The sequence below is a fragment of the Tachyglossus aculeatus genome, chromosome 19 (assembly GCF_015852505.1).
Source record: "Tachyglossus aculeatus isolate mTacAcu1 chromosome 19, mTacAcu1.pri, whole genome shotgun sequence".
NCBI lineage: Eukaryota > Metazoa > Chordata > Mammalia > Monotremata > Tachyglossidae > Tachyglossus > Tachyglossus aculeatus.
Window position 1 is genome coordinate 21,220,774 of NC_052084.1, and position 17,889 is coordinate 21,238,662.

Genomic DNA, 17,889 nt, shown 5'->3' on the forward strand with positions numbered 1-17,889 from the left:
CAAGTGTAGGGCTCGTTCATTCGTATTTGAGTGCTTAGCGTGTGCAAAGCACTGTACTGAACCCGTGAGAGTTTACAATATAACATGGCACTACACTTTTGAAACCACTGAAAACACTTTTAACAACAGGCTACAGAAATCACGGAAAGTTCAAGAGACCCTCCTTAATAAACCTAAAAAGTATATAGTGAAAAATACCATCACCATTTTTCAAAAATACCGTTTTATATGGAAATATTCAAGTCAGACTGTACAGGGTTGTAAATATTTTGAGAGCCCAAGGTGTTCCTGAAAAACGAAATTTCTCTGGGGTTTTTATTTGGACTAGTGCTGCTCCTCAGAGTGTGGGTCATTCCCAAAGGGGTTTAACAGGGCTTCGTCCAATTTTATGTTGCATGGTGATTTTGAGATAACATTTACGTTTTTCAAAGAAGGGAGGAGGTATTTGTGGGTTTGGACAGCCATTATTCTTCACGGAAAACCAGAAGATCTACCCTTGATTCGCAAATGAGGTGTACTTCAACTAGCCCACCTCAAAAATCCATAGCATAAATGTGCCTTCAAAGGACAAACTTTAAGGCAGATAAGAATATGTTAACTACTTTGTTTAGCAGCGTTCTGGTGTTTGCCAGATTTTGATTGATTTCATTTCAGTGGTATATAAAATTTTATAATTTGTTAATCTGAAGGTCTGGAACTTTTGGAATGAAATCAGGTACATGTACTAAGGTATTGTAACAGTTCCTTGTCTTTTTCTAGGTGGCTCTCACTAATTATACCTTTGAAAATGTGGGCTTCCATGTTCTTCATCAGCGTTTTCCCCTCTTCACCTTTCGAATCTTATCTGATTGGTTTGATAACAAGACCGATCTTTACAGGTAACTTCTTTTCAGTGAAGGGAATTACATTTTATAGTTTAAATGTACAGATTTTGAAATGTTAATGTTTGCTGTGAAAGCAGCCTCAGAGAGTACAAAATGTCAAAATGGTGGAATAGAATATTGAGATGAATGAAACTTGTTAGAATTGTATTTAATGAGCCCCCTGGGTGTGAGGGTGGAAGAGATGCAGTTTTAATGAGAATTTGATATGAGCAGGAAATAGCACATCCTCTCCAAGGCAAAACCAGGAAGTGAAGTAAAATAACAGGAAAATACTGAGTCCTTGCATAAAGTCATTATGGGCGTTTTAATGTTGAGAAATCCCAAGCTTGAGGAAATGATTAAAATAGGAATTCTATGTGAATTTTATTAATATGGAAAATGTGACATTCGACAAGTGGGGTTACTGGTGTGTCTTTATATGTAGGAGAATTTATTAAATAGAAGTTAAGTATAAACTTCTATACAAATGGAAAAAAATCATCATCATCATCAATCGTATTTATTGAGCGCTTACTATGTGCAGAGCACTGTACTAAGCGCTTGGGAAGTACAAATTGGGAACATATAGAGACAGTCCCTACCCAACAGTGGGCCCACAGTCTAAAAGGGGGAGACAGAGAACAAAACCAAACATACTAACAAAATAAAATAAATAGAATAGATATGTACAAATAAAATAAATAAATAAATAGAGTAAAAAATATGTACAAACATATATACATATATACAGGTGCTGTGGGGAAGGGAAGGAGGTAAGATGGGGGGGATGGAGTGGGGGACGAGGGGGAGAGGAAGGAAGGGGCTCAGTCTGGGAAGGCATCCTGGAGGAGGTGAACTCTCAGCTCTTTTCCCAAAAAGAAAGTCTTTTAATGCTGACAAAATGCCCCAAAGTACATTAGGGAGCAGTTTTCATTAAGGGTAGGATAAAAGGGAATGGGTTTATCATGCAGCAGGAAGGATTTCAATTAGGTTTTAGGAAGAACTTCTTTATGCTGACATTGAAATACATTCCTGTGGAGGTATGAAGTAAAAAAAAAAAAGCTTTGAAAGTGGGGAGAGCAATTGTCTGTCGTATATGAAGAGAGAGGGCATTCCGGGCCTAAGGCAGGACGTGGGCAAGAGGCAGCGCCCAGATAGATGAGATGGAGGTACAGTAAGTAGGTTGGCATTAGAGGAGCGCAGTGTCCGGACTGGGTTGTAGTGAAAGAGCAGTGAGGTAAGGGGGGCAAGGAGATTGAGTGCTTTAAAGCTGACAGTAAGGAGTTTCTGTTTAATACGGCAGTGGATGAGCTGGATAGGACTGAGTGTTCCTATAGAGAAATGACCCGTGCAGCAGAATGAAGTATATATTGGAGTGGGAAGAGACCGGAGGCCGGGAAGACAATGAAGAGGCTGATGCAGTAGTAGTCATGGCAGAGAGGATAAAGGCTTAGGTTAATGTGGTAGCAGTTTCCTGGAGAGGAAAGGGAGTGTCAGAAAGCAATTGCTTTTTGACAACTTGAGAAGTCAGGTCCCATTTAAGATCAGTTTGTCGATATTTGTTTTCAGCTGAAACAAATCTAGGTGGCCTTCATAATGCCATTGTCCATATCTGGCTGGCCTTAAATTGGAGTGGAAGAAGAAAGACAGGAAGATAGAGGCATAATAATAATGTTGGCATTTGTTAAGTACTTACTATTGCAAAGCACTGTTCTAAGCGCTGGGGGGGGTACAAAGTGATCAGGTTGTCCCACGTGGGGCCCACAGTCTTAATCCCCATTTTACAGATGAGGTAACTGAGGCTCAGAGAAGTTAAGTGACTTGCCCAAGTTCACACAGCAGACGTGGCAGAGCCGGGATTCGAACCCATGACCTCTGACTCCAAAGCCCGTGCTCTTTTCCACTGAGCCACGCTGCTTTCTATGCATAGGACATAGAAACAGAAATTTGATAGAGAAGTGATGTCAATGTATTCCATGTATCCTCTTTTTTTCCCCTTCAGTGATTGTACTTTCATTTAGATAATTTTTCCAGTCATTTGTTTTCTTACCTGCAGCAGGGTCTTTTCCATTCCTTTTTTTCCTCTCTTCTGTCTTCAGGACAGAAAACAAAATTAAAAGAGAATTGAAAAACACATTTCCAACCCATTCTGAAGAAAGCATTAGGTCTTATTTCTTTAAAATGCAAACATTTTAAAAATCCCCAATATCTCTCTCTGTCCTTAAGAATATATGATGAAAACATCTTATTAACGAGTAAATTGAAGCTTAACATGACCATTTAATTCACTTCTAGCCCCCAAGTCATTTAGTTGTTGGATTTTTCAAATTCAGGCCTTAATTTGTAGGCTTCTTGTTACCTAGTTAAGGGCAAGGAACGTTTTAAAAAATAGTATATATGGAATTTATTCAGCGTTTACTATGTACTGCTCATACTGTATCCACTAGGCCATACCTGTGAGTAGCTATGAGAGAAACGAGAATCCTGTTTAATGGAATATCAGCTACCAGCTTTTCTGGTCGGTGTCTTGTTCTAAAAAATATACCTTGTCTCAAAAATGAAAACAGAGCTTTAAGAAAAATAACCAAACTCTTCCTCGATTCCTGCTGTTTGTAAGCTAGATTGTTTTCTTTTACAGATGGAAAATGGTGGATCATTATATTAGCCGTGTCCGTGGGAATCTGCAAATGTTAGAACAGCTGGATATAATTGGGAAAACCAGTGAAATGGCAAGGCTTTTTGGGATCCAATTCCTACATGTACTGACAAGGGGTTCACAGGTAAGATTACCTAATTTTCTTCAAACTTTTTAGGTCGTAAATAACTCATTGAAATATTGAGTGTGCTCTACTAAAGATCAAAATTAATTTTATATTTTAAATATTTGGCATACTGCGAATTTGCATCTGATTTTTGATTCCCTAGTTTTGAAAAATCTAGTACCCTGATCATTTTCCGTTCCTTGGATCTTCCATGTAAAAATTTCAAAAAAAAATACTAGACCCTTTCTTTATAGTCTAAAATGTACACCGGTTGGCTCCCGCACTGACTCTTTGCAGGGCTTCTATAAATGATTTGTCCTCATCGCTCTTTGTGGTGATTTTTCATATTGTGGTCTTCCAAACAGCATTGTTTTGCCTCTGGATCAGGAAAACCGTGATACAATCACCCTCTGCTTCCCCAGCAGATCTCCTAGAGGTCTAGGAATAGACCGCCAACCCTCCAAATGCAGTCATGGGTTCACTTTCCCCCAGCTCAACGGGCTTTGGGGATCCTGAAGCGCAGGAGCAAAGGTTACACTCTGTTCTCCCTGTCATATATGCTGTAGGATATCAAGGGCATCTCCCTTGTTTCCTTTTGGGTCTTTGGTGGCATTTGACTAATGTCATCTCATGATTAGAGTGTGCGCTAATAGCCAGGGAAATTTTCATTAGATCCAAAGTTATCATAGTTCAGCGAAGAGCAGTGTCAGGAAAAGCAGCATCGTGGCCTAGTGAAGCAGCACGGCCTAGTGAAAAGAGCATGGGTCTGCGATCTGGGTTCTAATTCCAGCTCCACCACTTAATAATAATAATAATGATGGCGTTTGTTAAGCACTTACTACATGCAAAGCACTGTTCTAAGCGCTGGGGAGGTTACAAGGTGATCAGGTTGTCCCACGGGGGGCTCACAGTCTTAATCCCCATTTTACAGATGAGGTCACTGAGGCTCAGAGGAGTTAAGTGTCTTGCCCGAAGTCACACAGCTGACAAGTGGCGGAGCTGGGATTTGAACCCATGACCTCTGACTCCAAACCCCGGGCTCTTTCCACTGAGCCACGCTGCTTCTCTAAGCATTCTAAGCACCTGGGAGAGTGCGGTGCAGTAAGTAGACATGATTCCTGCTCTCAGGAGTTTACGGCCCAGCGTATTATAAGTGATTGTAAATAGTTGTTGCAATTTGACAGATATTCACCCACCCCAAACCCCCCAGCCCTTATGTATATATCTTTAAATGATTTATTATAAATTATTTATTCATATCAATGTCTGTCCCTCCCTCTAGACTCTAAGCTCATTATGGGTAGGGAACATGGCTGCTAATTCTCCCGAGTGCTTAGTACAGTGCTCTGACATAGTAAGCGCTCAATAAATAGCAACGATTGACTGAATTTGAGCTCATTTGCAGTTACCTCAAGTCCCTCAGGAGAAAATGGGGAGGATATTGAAGCATGTGTGTGAATATTTTATGAGCATGGCTTATTAGCTTATTAACATAAATGTTAAATCTGTTGAAGATGCCTGCATGATTTTCCATTAGAAGTGGAATCTCCAGTGTTCTCTTTTGTGTATCTAATCAGTTTTGCACAGCAATTTTCAAGTTAACCAGAAACCGACATTCATAGCCTAGCCATTGAGAATGTCACTGCTAATATTCCTGGAATTAATTTGCATACTTATTTTCCATTTCATAAATTAGCATTTTCTGGAAAAGTGTTTTTTCAGTTTGCTCCTTCAGGGCCTATTCCAGTTGAATTGGTAATATATGTCTAAAATGGAAATGGAGGAAGGGACATACAGTATATTAGAAAGCTACTCAATCTAGATTTGAGAGCAAAGCAGCCCAGTTGCATTGTGTATTACAAGAAGAATAAAATAATAATGATGATGGTATTTGTTAAGCATTTACTTATGTGTCAGGCACTGTTCTGAGCTCTGGGGTAGATACAAGGTAATCATGTTGTCCCATGTGGGGCTCACAGTCTCCATCCCCATTTTACAGATGATGTAACTGAAGCCCAGAGAAGTTAAGTGGCTTGCCCAAGGTCACACAGCAGATAAGTGACAAAGCTAGGATTAGAACCCATGTCCTCTGACTCCCAAGCCCTTACTCTTTCCGCTAAGCCATGCTGCTTCTCTAGAGGTCATCAACAGTGAAATTTCACCCAACTGAAAACAACATAACAATGTGTTAGATGTCCTTTGCTTAGCTAATTACAAAAGATTCTTCCAACATATCAAGAGTGGGAATTGGTTGGGCCGTTTGATAGCTTTGGGACAAAACGTACACTCAGTAATGAAAAGTATCCAAGGGGCTCAGTTAATTATTTACTTCCACTGAAGAAGGGGTTAGATAGGTTGCCACATCCAGATCAATTTTTGCGGAAGTAATGGTTAAATTGTGGTGACCATACGGGATATTTTGGACCAAACTGATGCACTGAATCCAAACCTAAACCAGCCACTGGGATTGAACGGCACCCATCCAAGATTTCCAAAAGAACTCAAAAAGCAAGTGGCAGAACTTGTGGAAGGAGCATGTAACCTATCGTTACAATAGCGTAAGCCTGTTGTTTCAGATGTGTAGCAGAAATACTCTCCAGTGTAATTCTTGTTTATGAAACATATTCCAGAGACGGTCCTGGGAATTACAGACCAGTGAGTCTTCTCTACCTGATAAATTAGCGCTTAGTACAGTGCTCTGCACACAGTAAGCGCTCAATAAATACGATTGATTGATTGATTGATCCATAATTTAACCTAGGATCACTGAGTACTGAGGAAAAATTACATTGCTTCTGCAAAAGGATATCCTTGCTACTCTGTTACAAATCTTTGATAGTGTCAGTAAACAAGCAGAGAGAGGGAGACTGATGGATACGATATATTCAGATTTTCCAAAGCCTTTGATAGAATTCCATGCCACATGATTGTAGAAACACTTGAGTAAAAGGTATGAAAGGACGATTCTGTGATGACAGAAAGTGAATGAAAGGTGAGGGGTAAACAACCATTGTTCAGGATTGTTTTAGACTGTGAGCCCACTGTTGGGTAGGGACTGTCTCTATGTGTTGCCAACCTGTACTTCCCAAGCGCTTAGTACAGTGCTCTGCACACAGTAAGCACTCAATAAATATGATTGATAACAAAGGGGGAACCCTGGGGATTCACAAGGGTCGGTGGTGTTTATTGAGAAGCAGCATGGCCTAGTGGATAGAGCACAGGCCTTGGAATCAGAAGGACCTGGGTTCTAATCCCAGCCCTGCCACTTGTCTGCTGTGTGACCTTGGCTAAGTCACTTCACTTCTCTGTCCCTCAGTTTCCTCATCTATAAAATGGGGTTTGAGACTTGGAGCCCCACGTGGGACAGGGACTATGTCCAACCCGATTTGCTTGTATCTACCCCAGTGCTTAGTACAATGCCTGGCACGTAGTAAGTGCTTAACAAATTCCATAATTATTATTATTACTATTATTGAGCACTTACTGTGTGCAGAGTACTGTACTAAGTGCTTGGGAGAGTACACTATGGTGATATAATAGACTTCGTTGTCTGTAGGGTTCTTGCAGGTGGGGGGGTCTCAGTGCTAGAAGTTTGTTTTGTTTACATACTAATAAGTGATCTAAAAGAGCAGGCACAGGAAAACCTCTACATTTGCAGAGAGCATAGCTCTTCGCGGTATTGAAATGCCACATCGAATCTCAGGCATAAACCACAGAAAGAGTTCTTAAAGCTGAGTAAATGGGCCAAGGAAAGGGCTGGAATAAACAAGTGCAAAGTAGTTCACCTTGGAAAAAAATAATCTAAATATCAACTATGAGATAATGGGCATTGACCCGTCACAACTCAGGAAAGAAATAGCAACATCTTGGTTGACTGTTCTTAGAAATCATCTGTCCATTGAGCCGCAGCAGCCAAAAGGACCAGCCAAATAATAATAATGATATAAATAACTGTGGTATTTAAGCGCTTACTATGTGCCAGCCCCTGTTCTAAGCACTGGGGTAGATACAAGTTAATCAGGTTGGACACAGTCACTGCCCCACAGAGGACTCACCAGTCTTAATCCCCATTTTACAGATGAGGTCATTGCATAGAGAAGTTAAGTGACTTTCCTAAGGTCACACAGAAGACAGGTCCTTCTGAGTCCCAGGCCTGTGCCCTTTCCACTAGGCCAGGCTGCTTCTAATGCTTGGCAAATGTTTGACATCTTCAGGAGGAGGGTAAAGAACCAACAGAAGGCCTGGTTTTGTCATTGTTTAAAATAATGCATACATCTTTGCCACATCTTTGGATCAATATATAATAGAGCCGGAGAGGATCAAGAGAAAAAAGAGCCAGGATGATCAGGGAAATGGAGGGAAGCTCCATTAAGAAAACAGACAGAAAAGACCAGGGCTGTTTAGTGTGGGGATATGAGGACTGAGGGAGTCATAAGTAAAATCTTTAATAAAAAGAATTAAGTGGACAGGAGAACGTATAACCGTTATTCACTAAATTCTACAATATCGGAAAAGGGTGCCTCCACTGAAGCTTGAAAATGGTAGATTCCGAACAAACCGAAGGTAACCCTTCATCATTCAGCGGGAAGTAAGCATGAAATCTGTGGCCATTGGAAGCTATGTATTTGGGAAATATCCGCATGTTAAATAGGGGTTTGGATGAATTCATCACAAAATGGTGCAAAGAGAAGGCAAAGGTTCTTCAAGGGACGGGTTAAGGCAGTTCCACGGTGCGCCCCGTCAACATTAAGCCTTTTGTTGTTACCAGCGATCTTTGATTCAGCATAGCAGTGGCATTGTATGGTTATGTTCTAAAGATGACAGTTAAACTTAAAGGTGTTTTTATCCCCCTCCGTAGTATCGTGTGGAATCCATGATGCTGCGCGTTGCCAAGCCCATGAATTATATCGCCGTGACTCCAAGTGTTCAGCAGAGATCTCGGATGAGAGCCCCACAGTGTGTTCCTCTAATAATGGAGCCCGAATCCCGGTTTTACAGCAACTCTGTTCTGGTATTGGATTTCCAGTCCCTGTATCCCTCCATTGTCATAGCATACAACTACTGCTTTTCCACCTGCCTCGGTCATGTGGAGAATCTGGGAAAGTAAGCCATTTCTCTTGCTTATGCCAAGTTGTTTTGTTGTATTCCTGCAATTGGTTAAGACTGTGGTAGGCTTCTGAATATTGTATTACCCATAATCTTATTAAAAAGTTAGGGTGCACTCAGCCCTACCTTAAATTTGATTGTGATCAGAGCATCCTGTGAGTAAAGTCAGATGAGACGTGTCGATTCATTTTAGCCCACTTAAATGGAATTTTGTAGCACGCAGTGACTGTGAACACAGGGCAATTATAAAGGCAAGTTGAAAAACGAACTTGAAATCTCTCCATGGGACCAACCGTAGCTGTTTCTTTAGCCAGTTAATGATTGGTGAATTTGCTGTTATTTCCTTCCTTTTGGGGGGTAATTCAACACAGTAAGAACTGATAAATGATCAGTTGCGGTTGGACAGATTGCCACAGTGCTTTTCAGACTTCCTTATTGGCTCGAGTCTGTTGTCCAAAGATGCTCATTCCCCAGAGTGTTCACCTTTAAGCACGGGGTCATATTATATCCTAACTTGAGAAACCTAATAGCCTATTTGCCATTGACTGAGAAATTCTGAAGATGTAATTTCATATGACACTACTTTTTCCGAAGATGCAATTCCCACATTAAGTGGGTTTATGCACAAAAGAGCATTTTGGAGTTGTTGGAATGGAAGGGTCTGGAAAAACTGATCTTCAGAACTGTTAATTCCAATATTTATCTTGTTTCTACTAGATTTGATGAATTTAAATTTGGCTGTACATCACTGAGGGTGCCTCCAGATTTACTTTACCAAATTCGACACGATATCACCGTTTCACCCAATGGAGTCGCTTTTGTTAAGGTAATGTGTAAATAAGTGGTCTCTTCCAGTGTAAAACTATTGGAGCAAATAATGTAGATTTTCCTTACATGCGGTAAGTACCGTCCTTTCCCTGCCCATTGTCTTTAAGAATGAGCTAGAAAAAAAATCAAAGGTAGAAATAACCTTGCTAGCAACTGGAACAGTTACCTAAAGAGGCAGTTCTTTTTTTTTTTTTTAAGTACAATTAAAGTATTTAAAAATACTGCTTGAAGAGCAGGTTCTAACTGAATTTTTAAGAAATTTTTGACATCTTTATAGTGATATTGCCCTCTTCTGGAATCTCACAGACTTGCCTTCATAAACCTCCTCTGAGTGAGCAATGATTACGTTCAGTCAATTTCATTATGGATGCGTGGATCCAACTCCTCTTGGAATGTCACGTAAGAGGAGGCAGGAGCTTTTGGAATACTGTGCATAAGATGCTAATTCAAAATGAAATCAAATGAACTGGAAATAGTAACGAGCTTATGTTGTTCAATGTCACATTTCTGCCGCTCTATAACCTCGAAGGGCGGTCAACTTTGTGTGGTAGGAGGAGAAAGCTCATATTTACAGCGCTCCGTAAAACAGTGTTCTGCACATAGTAAGCGCTTAACAATGCCGTCATGATTATTTACGGCAACTGTTGCAAGGTGGAGAAATTCCTGAGATGATGCCACTTAGCTGTGTGACTTGGGGGAAGTCACTTAACTTCTCTGTGCCTCAGTTACCTCATCTGTCAAACGGGGATTAAGACTGTGATCTCCACATGGGGCAACCTGATTACCTTGTATTTCCCCAGCGCTTAGAACAGTGCTTTGCACATAGTAAGCGCTTAACAAATACCATTATTATTATTATTATTATTATTATTATTTGAGACCTGATTATCTTGTGCCTACCCCAGCATTTAGTACAGTGCTTGGCATATAGTAAATGCTTAACAAATACCCTTGTTATTATTAGCCTAATAATGATTACTCTATTATTCTAATAATAATAATAATAATGGTATTTGTTAAGCGCTTACTATGTGCAAAGCACTGTTCTAAGCGCTGGGGAGGTTACAAGGTGATCAGGTTGTCCCATTTGGGGCTCACAGTCTTAATCCCCATTTTACAGATGAGGGAACTGAGGCATAGAGAAGTTAAGTGACTTGCCCAAAGTCACACAGCTGACAATTGGCGGAGTCAGGATTTGAACACATGACCTCTGACTCCAAAGCTCGTGCTCTTTCCACTGAGCCACGCTAATACTAATAATAAGCAGAGCCCACCTTTGCGCTTGTAGATAGGTATATTATTAGGTCCACATGTTTTGTTTTGTTGTCTGTCTCCCCCTTCTAGACTGTGAGCCCGTTGTTGGGTAGGGACCATCTCTATATGTTGCCAACCTGTACTTCCCACGCGCTTAGTACAGTGCTCTGCACACAGTAAGTGCTCAATAAATACGATTGAATGTATGAATCCAAGTGCTTTCCCATTTTCCATTTCAGACTGTGGGATTGATGTCTTCTCAGTGTGCCAGATTCCCGATGCTTTGTAGGGCCTCATTTTCAGGAAGCACTGTGGTTAAGTGATGGTTGTTTGGTTGTTGCATCCTCTGTAGGGTGCCATCCTTGTCTGTGATGATGGTGGAGCCCCATCGTTCTTCAGTGTTGCCAGGGTAGCGTGGCCTAGTAGATAAGAGCTCGAGCCTGGGAGTCAGAAGGACCTGGGTTCTAATCCCGGCTCCACCACGTGTCTGCTAATGTTACCTTCGGCAAGTCACTCTGCTTCTCTGTACCTCAGTTACCTCATCTGAAAAAGGGGGATAAGAGTGTGAGCCCCATATGGGACAGGGAATGTGTCCAACGTGTTACCTCGTATCTACCGTAGCACTTAGAGCGGCGTGCGGCACATAGTAAGCACTTAACAAGTACCGTAATTGTTATTATTATTATTACTGGGATGAGCAAAGAGACAGTTATCCAATGACAACTCAGTTTTCTGTCCCTGAAACAGTCTCCTAACCATTGGCTTGAAGGCTCTCTACTCTCTCTCTCATTCGTACTTACCTTCTAGCCCATTTTCAGTGCTTCACCCAAGCAAAACTTTTCACTGTCTCCCACTTCCATCCCCTTCCTCGTGGTCTCCCTATCCTCCCCCCTCCAAATATGCTACAGCACAGCTCTCCCCTCCCTCAGAGCCCTCCTGAAATCCATCTCCTCCAGGAGGTATTCTCTCCCAAATAGCAGCTCACACTTACAAACTCACCACCATTTGTAGCACATCTATTTATTTATTTATTTTATTTGTACATGTTTATTTTATCAATAAATACGATTGATTGATTGATTGATTCTAACATGACATGTTAGAAGTGACATGTCCCCTCCTTCCTCTCCCCCTCCTGCCCCTCTCCATCCCCCCTCCTTACCTCCTTCCCCTCCCCACAGCACCTGTATATATGTTTGTATGGATTTATTACTCTACTTATTTTATTTGTACGTATTTATTCTATGTATTTTATTTTGTTAATATGTTTTGTTTTGTTCTCTGTCTCCCCCTTCTAGACTGTGAGCCCACTGTTGGGCAGGGACTGTCTCTATATGTTGCCAACTTGTACTTCCCAAGCGCCTAGTACAGTGCTCTGCACACAGTAAGCGCTCAATAAATACGATTGAATGAATGAATCCGTTCACTTCCTCTACAAGTGAAGCAGTTATTTACTGACCCATCTTTCCATTCAGTTGCCTCCCAGGGCTAATTTTGTAGCTGTCTCCATTGCCTTCTTGGGAACAGGGAATCTGTCTTTTACTTCTGTTGTTCTTTACCTAGCATTTAGTAATATTCTGTGCCCATAGGAGACATTTAGTAAATAATAATAATAATGGTATTTGTTAAGCACTTACTATGTGCCAAGCATGCTACTGATTGATTAGGAAGGAACATCTTGGAGAGTTATAGATTGCAGTTTGCTTCATGAAGTAAGCTTCATGCTTACTGCACACAGTAAACGCTCAATAAATACGATTGAATGAAAGAGTTGGGTTTCACACAAAGTTCTCAGATGAAATCTTCCCCCTTGTTATATACCAACTGCCCTTTTGTAGTAGTTTGCATTCAGTTTTGGTAAGCCCTTCCTTTTGGTAAAAAATGGCCTCTTTAAAATAATTTTTGTCAGGGTTTTTTTCCATTAAAACTGAAGGCTGCCTTTAGCATATTTCAACTTGTGTCGATTGCTTTTCATGTTTTTTGTTTCCCTTTCATTTTAAAATCCTTAGTGTATGTGAAATTTTAACCTTGTCTTTTTCTTTTTAATTGAAGCCTTCCGTCAGAAAAGGTGTGCTGCCAAAAATGCTAGAAGAAATTTTAAAGACAAGGATCATGGTAAAGCAGTCGATGAAGGCTTACAAGCACGACAGAGCTCTGTCACGGATGCTCGAAGCACGTCAGATGGGACTCAAGCTTATAGCTAACGTCACCTATGGCTATACGTCTGCTAACTTTTCTGGGAGGATGCCCTGCATTGAGGTGAGTGGCGAAAATGCGCAGGAATTCTTCAGCAGAGCCTCAAAACCTACTTTCATCCCCAAAGCGCCTATTTTTGCCTGTCTACTGGAAGTCCACATTAGTCCCCTGCTGAATTCATTCATTCATTCATTCCATCATATTGATTGAATGCTTACTGTGTGCAGAGCACTGTACTAAGCGCTTGGGAAGTACAAGTCGGCAACATATAGAGACGGTCCCTACCCAACAACGGGCTCACAGTCTAGAAGGAGGAGACAGACAACAAAACAGAACATGTAGACAGGTGTCAAGACCATCAGAATAAATAGAATTATAGCTATATGCGCATCATTAATAAAATAAATAGAATAGTAAATATGTACAAGTAAAATAGAGTAATACATTTGTACAAATATATATACAAGTGCTGTGGGGAGGGGAAGGAGGTAGGGCAGCGGTGAGGGGTGGAGAGGAGGAGAGGAAAAAAGGGGGCTCAGTCTGGGAAGGCCTCTTGGAGGAGGTGAGTTCACATGGCTCTTTTGGGGCAGCACCTATTTTAACCTAATAACCCTTTCCCTGTTGAAAGGATCCATGAAAACAGGAGTTCCCGAAGCTTTGTGTTTCAGGATTTCCCTCTTCTTCCAGTATAGATGAGCTCTTTAGTATCTTGGAAAGGGTCCCCATCCTGGGAAACAAGGCAATTAATGGAGAACCTGGAGAATATCACCCACCACCTAATCTCAATGCAATTCCTAGACGGAGAGCCCCATGTGGGAAAGGGACTCTGTCCAATCTACAGGTATTGTGTCTTCCCCAGTGCTTAGTACAGTGCTTGGTACAGAGTAAGCGCTTAACCTAGTCCACAATTATTATTCACTCCTGAATCTTTCACAGGACAATCCTATGAGGCCATTCTTTGCATTTCAGGGTGTTCCAGATATTGCATGAATGGGGCACAGTGTGGACAGTTTATTAAATAATGAAAATCAAAGTGTGCCTGCATCTTCAGCTCTGAAATTCAGTTGACTACACGCACAGCCATTTGACTGGCTATTCGAATTCCCATCTTTGCAGGTTTTGAGAAACTGACCTTGCAAATTGAAAAAAAAATCATATTTAAATGCAAGTTTGGTTCAGAGTTCTCTGAAATTGAGAAAAGAATTAAGGAAATGGAAGCAGTTATTGGAAACATAAATAGCCTTCTCAGTAATATATAACCAGTCATTTCTAATACTTTTTAAAAGTTGCCATTTTAATTCCCATTTTCTAATAAATTTGATGTGAGATTTATATATGATTTTGTAACTCAGGGTATGACGTAGTGGTGACTTGGAAAAATGTAACTAGTTTCATTCACTTATTTACATTTTAATCCTTTCGTAAAAATCATTCTGCTGAAACTGAATGGGATTACTTCATTTACACTGAATATTTATATCTAACATTATTTATCCACCTTTCAACTTTAATTAGTTTATGTAAAACAGACTCTGTATTCACCTTAATTTACATAACTGGGAAACCTCATTACAATGTTTGTTCATTAACATGTTTTCCCAACTATCTGCTTTTGGAGTTCAGCCCAGTCATAATCACTGTAATTAAGTCAAACCACTATCACCTGCACTACTTAAGTGTTGGCTGAGTTCTGACTCTCCTTTGCACTACCTAAAATTTAGAATCTGTCACTGACCTTCCCCATAAAACTAATCATCTAAATCTGGTGCTCATCATTAGTGTACTTTCCAAAAGAATGACTTTACAGTATTTAATTCTATGAAATAAAAAATTTGAGTCTCTGAAGTTCTAGATGTCACCAATCCTTACAAATTCTTTAAAAGGAACACTAACCTTAACATTAACCTTACCAGATACTAGGTAAAATGACCACGTAAATGCCAACTAAAAGGTTCTTATGAAAAATTCCTCATCAGAATTTAGAGTGATCTGAACTATAGATTGTGCTCTTTACTTTCAGGAATTTTGTTGGTTGTGGTTTTTGCACAGTCTTTTCAAGAATTTGGAAATATTAGCGGCCTTAAACTATAATTTAAGTTCTGAGAGCAAATATATTGATTTTTAAAACATAAAAATATAAATATATAATTTTCTTTGATAGTCACAAAATGCAGTGGGAAAGGTCTAAAATACTGTACTTAAGGTTCATTCTTCCAAGGGGTCGATTGTAATCGTCTTGAATTCAGTGAATCCATTACTGCCCTCTGAAAAAGGAGAAGAATGGGCTGCTTTGAATGTACATGGAGATGTTTTAGTGAACTGAGGATGGAGATAGGAAAGGACTTTGTATATATCATCAATCGTATTGAGCGCTTACTGTTTGCAGAGCACTGTACTAAGCGCTTGGGATATCACCCTGCCCCTCTTAAGTCCCACTGTCTGCATTAATGTTGAAAGACTTTTGGAATCTTGAACAGAGAGCTGAAAGCGTCAGTGATCATGGTAAATTTGGTAAATTAGTGTGGGCCACGGGTGTAAGGCGTGAAAGAAGCTGAGTTGGAAATCGGGCAGTAGACAAATATGAATTTTAGTAATCGAGTACAAGACCTCCTGCGTATTTATAGTAGTACTTTAAGTGACTCTTATGCAGTCTTATTATACAGGGTGTCAGGGGGCTGCAGCTTTGGGCCCCAGAAATGCTACACAAATAGTCAAGTGCTTCAGGAGCTAATCTCATGCCTTTTGAGCCTACCAAGGTAGCCGTTGTTGGGGCATCTTAAAGAGTCCGTACTAGATACTACCGAAAGGCTGCCTTGCATACTCAACGGTAGAGAAGGCAGGGCATCACTGGAGCTCACACTAATAACAGTAGTATTAAGCACTTACTCAAATGCCAAACGCTGTGCTAAGCACGGGGAGAGATAGCAGGAAGATCAGGTCAAACACAGTCCCAGTCCCACACAGGACTCGCAGTCTGAGGGAAAAGAATGATTTTATCGCTATTTTACAGATGAGGAAACTAAGGCACAGAGAAACTAATTCATCTGTTTCCCTCATGAAAGGCTTCTGTATGGTATTTGTTAAGTGCTTACTATGTGCCAGGTGCTGTAATAATAATAATGATAATGATGGCATTTATTAAGCGCTTACTATGTGCAAAGCACTGTTCTAAGCGCTGGGGAGGGTACAAGGTGATCAGGTCGTCCCACATGGGGCTCACAGTCTTAATCCCCATTTTACAGATGAGGGAACTGAGGCCCAGAGAAGTGAAATGACTTGCCCAAAGTCACCCAGCTGACAAGTGGCGGAGCCGAGATTTGAACCCAGGACCTCTGACTCCAAAGCCCAGGCTCTTTCCACTGAGCCACGCTGCTTCTCTACTTCTGTACTAAGCGCTGGGGTAGGTACAAGAAGCAGAAACAGCATGGCTTAGTGGATAGTGCACAGGCCTAGAAGTCAGGAGGTCATGGGTTCTAATCTCGGCTCCGCGATACGTCTGCTGTGTGACCTTGGCCCAGTCACTGAACTTCTCTGAGCCTCAGTTACCTTATATGTAAAATGGAGACTAAGACTGTGAGCCCTATGTGGGGCAAGGACTGTGTCCACCTGACTACCTTGTATTTCCCCCAGTGCTCAGAACAGTGCTTGGCACATAGTAAGGGCTTAACAAGTACCGTAATTATTATTATTATACAAGGTAATGTGTAGCTTGTTAAGGTTAATGTTCCTTTTAAAGAATTTGTAAGGATTGGTGACATCTAAAACTTCAGAGACTCAAATTTTTTATTTCATAGAATTCAATACTGTAAAGCTATCCTGTTGGAAAGTACACTAATGATGAGCACCAGATTTAGATGATTAGTTTTATGGGGAAGGCCACCTAGGGCTCACAGTCTTAATCCCCATTTTACAGATATGGGAACTGAGGCATAGAGAACTTATGTGACTTGCTCAAGGTCACACAGCAGACAAGTGGCAGAGCCAGAATTAGAACTCAGATCATCATCATCATCAATCGTATTTATTGAGCGCTTACTGTGTGCAGAGCACTGTACTAAGCGCTTGGGAAGTACAAATTGGCAACATATAGAGACAGTCCCTACCCAACAGTGGGCTCACAGTCTAAAAGGGGGAGACAAAACCAAGCATACTAACAAAATAAAATAAATAGAATAGATATGTACAAGTAAAATAAATAGAGTAATAAATATGTACAAACATATGTACATATATACAGGTGCTGTGGGGAAGGGAAGGAGGTAAGATGGGGGGATGGAGAGGGGGATGAGGGGGAGAGGAAGGAAGGGGCTCAGTCTGGGAAGGCCTCCTGGAGGAGGTGAGCTCTCAGCAGGGCCTTGAAGGGAGGAAGAGAGCTAGCTTGGCGGATGGGCAGAGGGAGGGCATTCCAGGCCCGGGGGATGACGTGGGCCGGGGGTCGATGGCGGGACAGGCGAGAACGAGGTACAGTGAGGAGATAAGCAGCGGAGGAGCGGAGGGTGCGGGCTGGGCTGGAGAAGGAGAGAAGGGAGGTGAGGTAGGAGGGGGCGAGGGGATGGACAGCCTTGAAGCCCAGGGTGAGGAGTTTCTGCCTGATGCGCAGATTGATTGGTAGCCACTGGAGATTTTTGAGATCCTTATGACTTCCATGCCCGTGCTCTATCCACTAGACCAGGCTCCTTCTCTTGCTTGCCTCCAGCTTGTTCCCTCCCTGGTCGCTTTACCCGGTACTCACCAGCTCCCGCTCCTCACTCCCCGCAAGCTACCTTTCTTACTCTTTCTCAACTCCCCCCACCCCCAGACCCCCAAAATCCCTTGCTGGGCTCCTCCCCTGGTCTGGAGCTCCCTTCTCCTTTGAATCTCCCAGCCCCCCTGAAAACTCA

General features: G+C 41.4%; 1 protein-coding gene across 1 annotated transcript in view; it reads left to right on the forward strand.

The window, feature by feature from the left end:
* Positions 1 to 17,889, forward strand: part of REV3L (REV3 like, DNA directed polymerase zeta catalytic subunit) — a 226,776-nt gene that overhangs the window by 184,402 nt on the left and 24,485 nt on the right. The window contains exons 21-25 of the mRNA XM_038761479.1: positions 760 to 878; positions 3,502 to 3,643; positions 8,484 to 8,728; positions 9,449 to 9,557; positions 12,866 to 13,072. Of these exons, the coding sequence (XP_038617407.1) occupies positions 760 to 878; positions 3,502 to 3,643; positions 8,484 to 8,728; positions 9,449 to 9,557; positions 12,866 to 13,072 (822 nt within the window). The remainder of the gene's footprint in view (positions 1 to 759; positions 879 to 3,501; positions 3,644 to 8,483; positions 8,729 to 9,448; positions 9,558 to 12,865; positions 13,073 to 17,889) is intronic.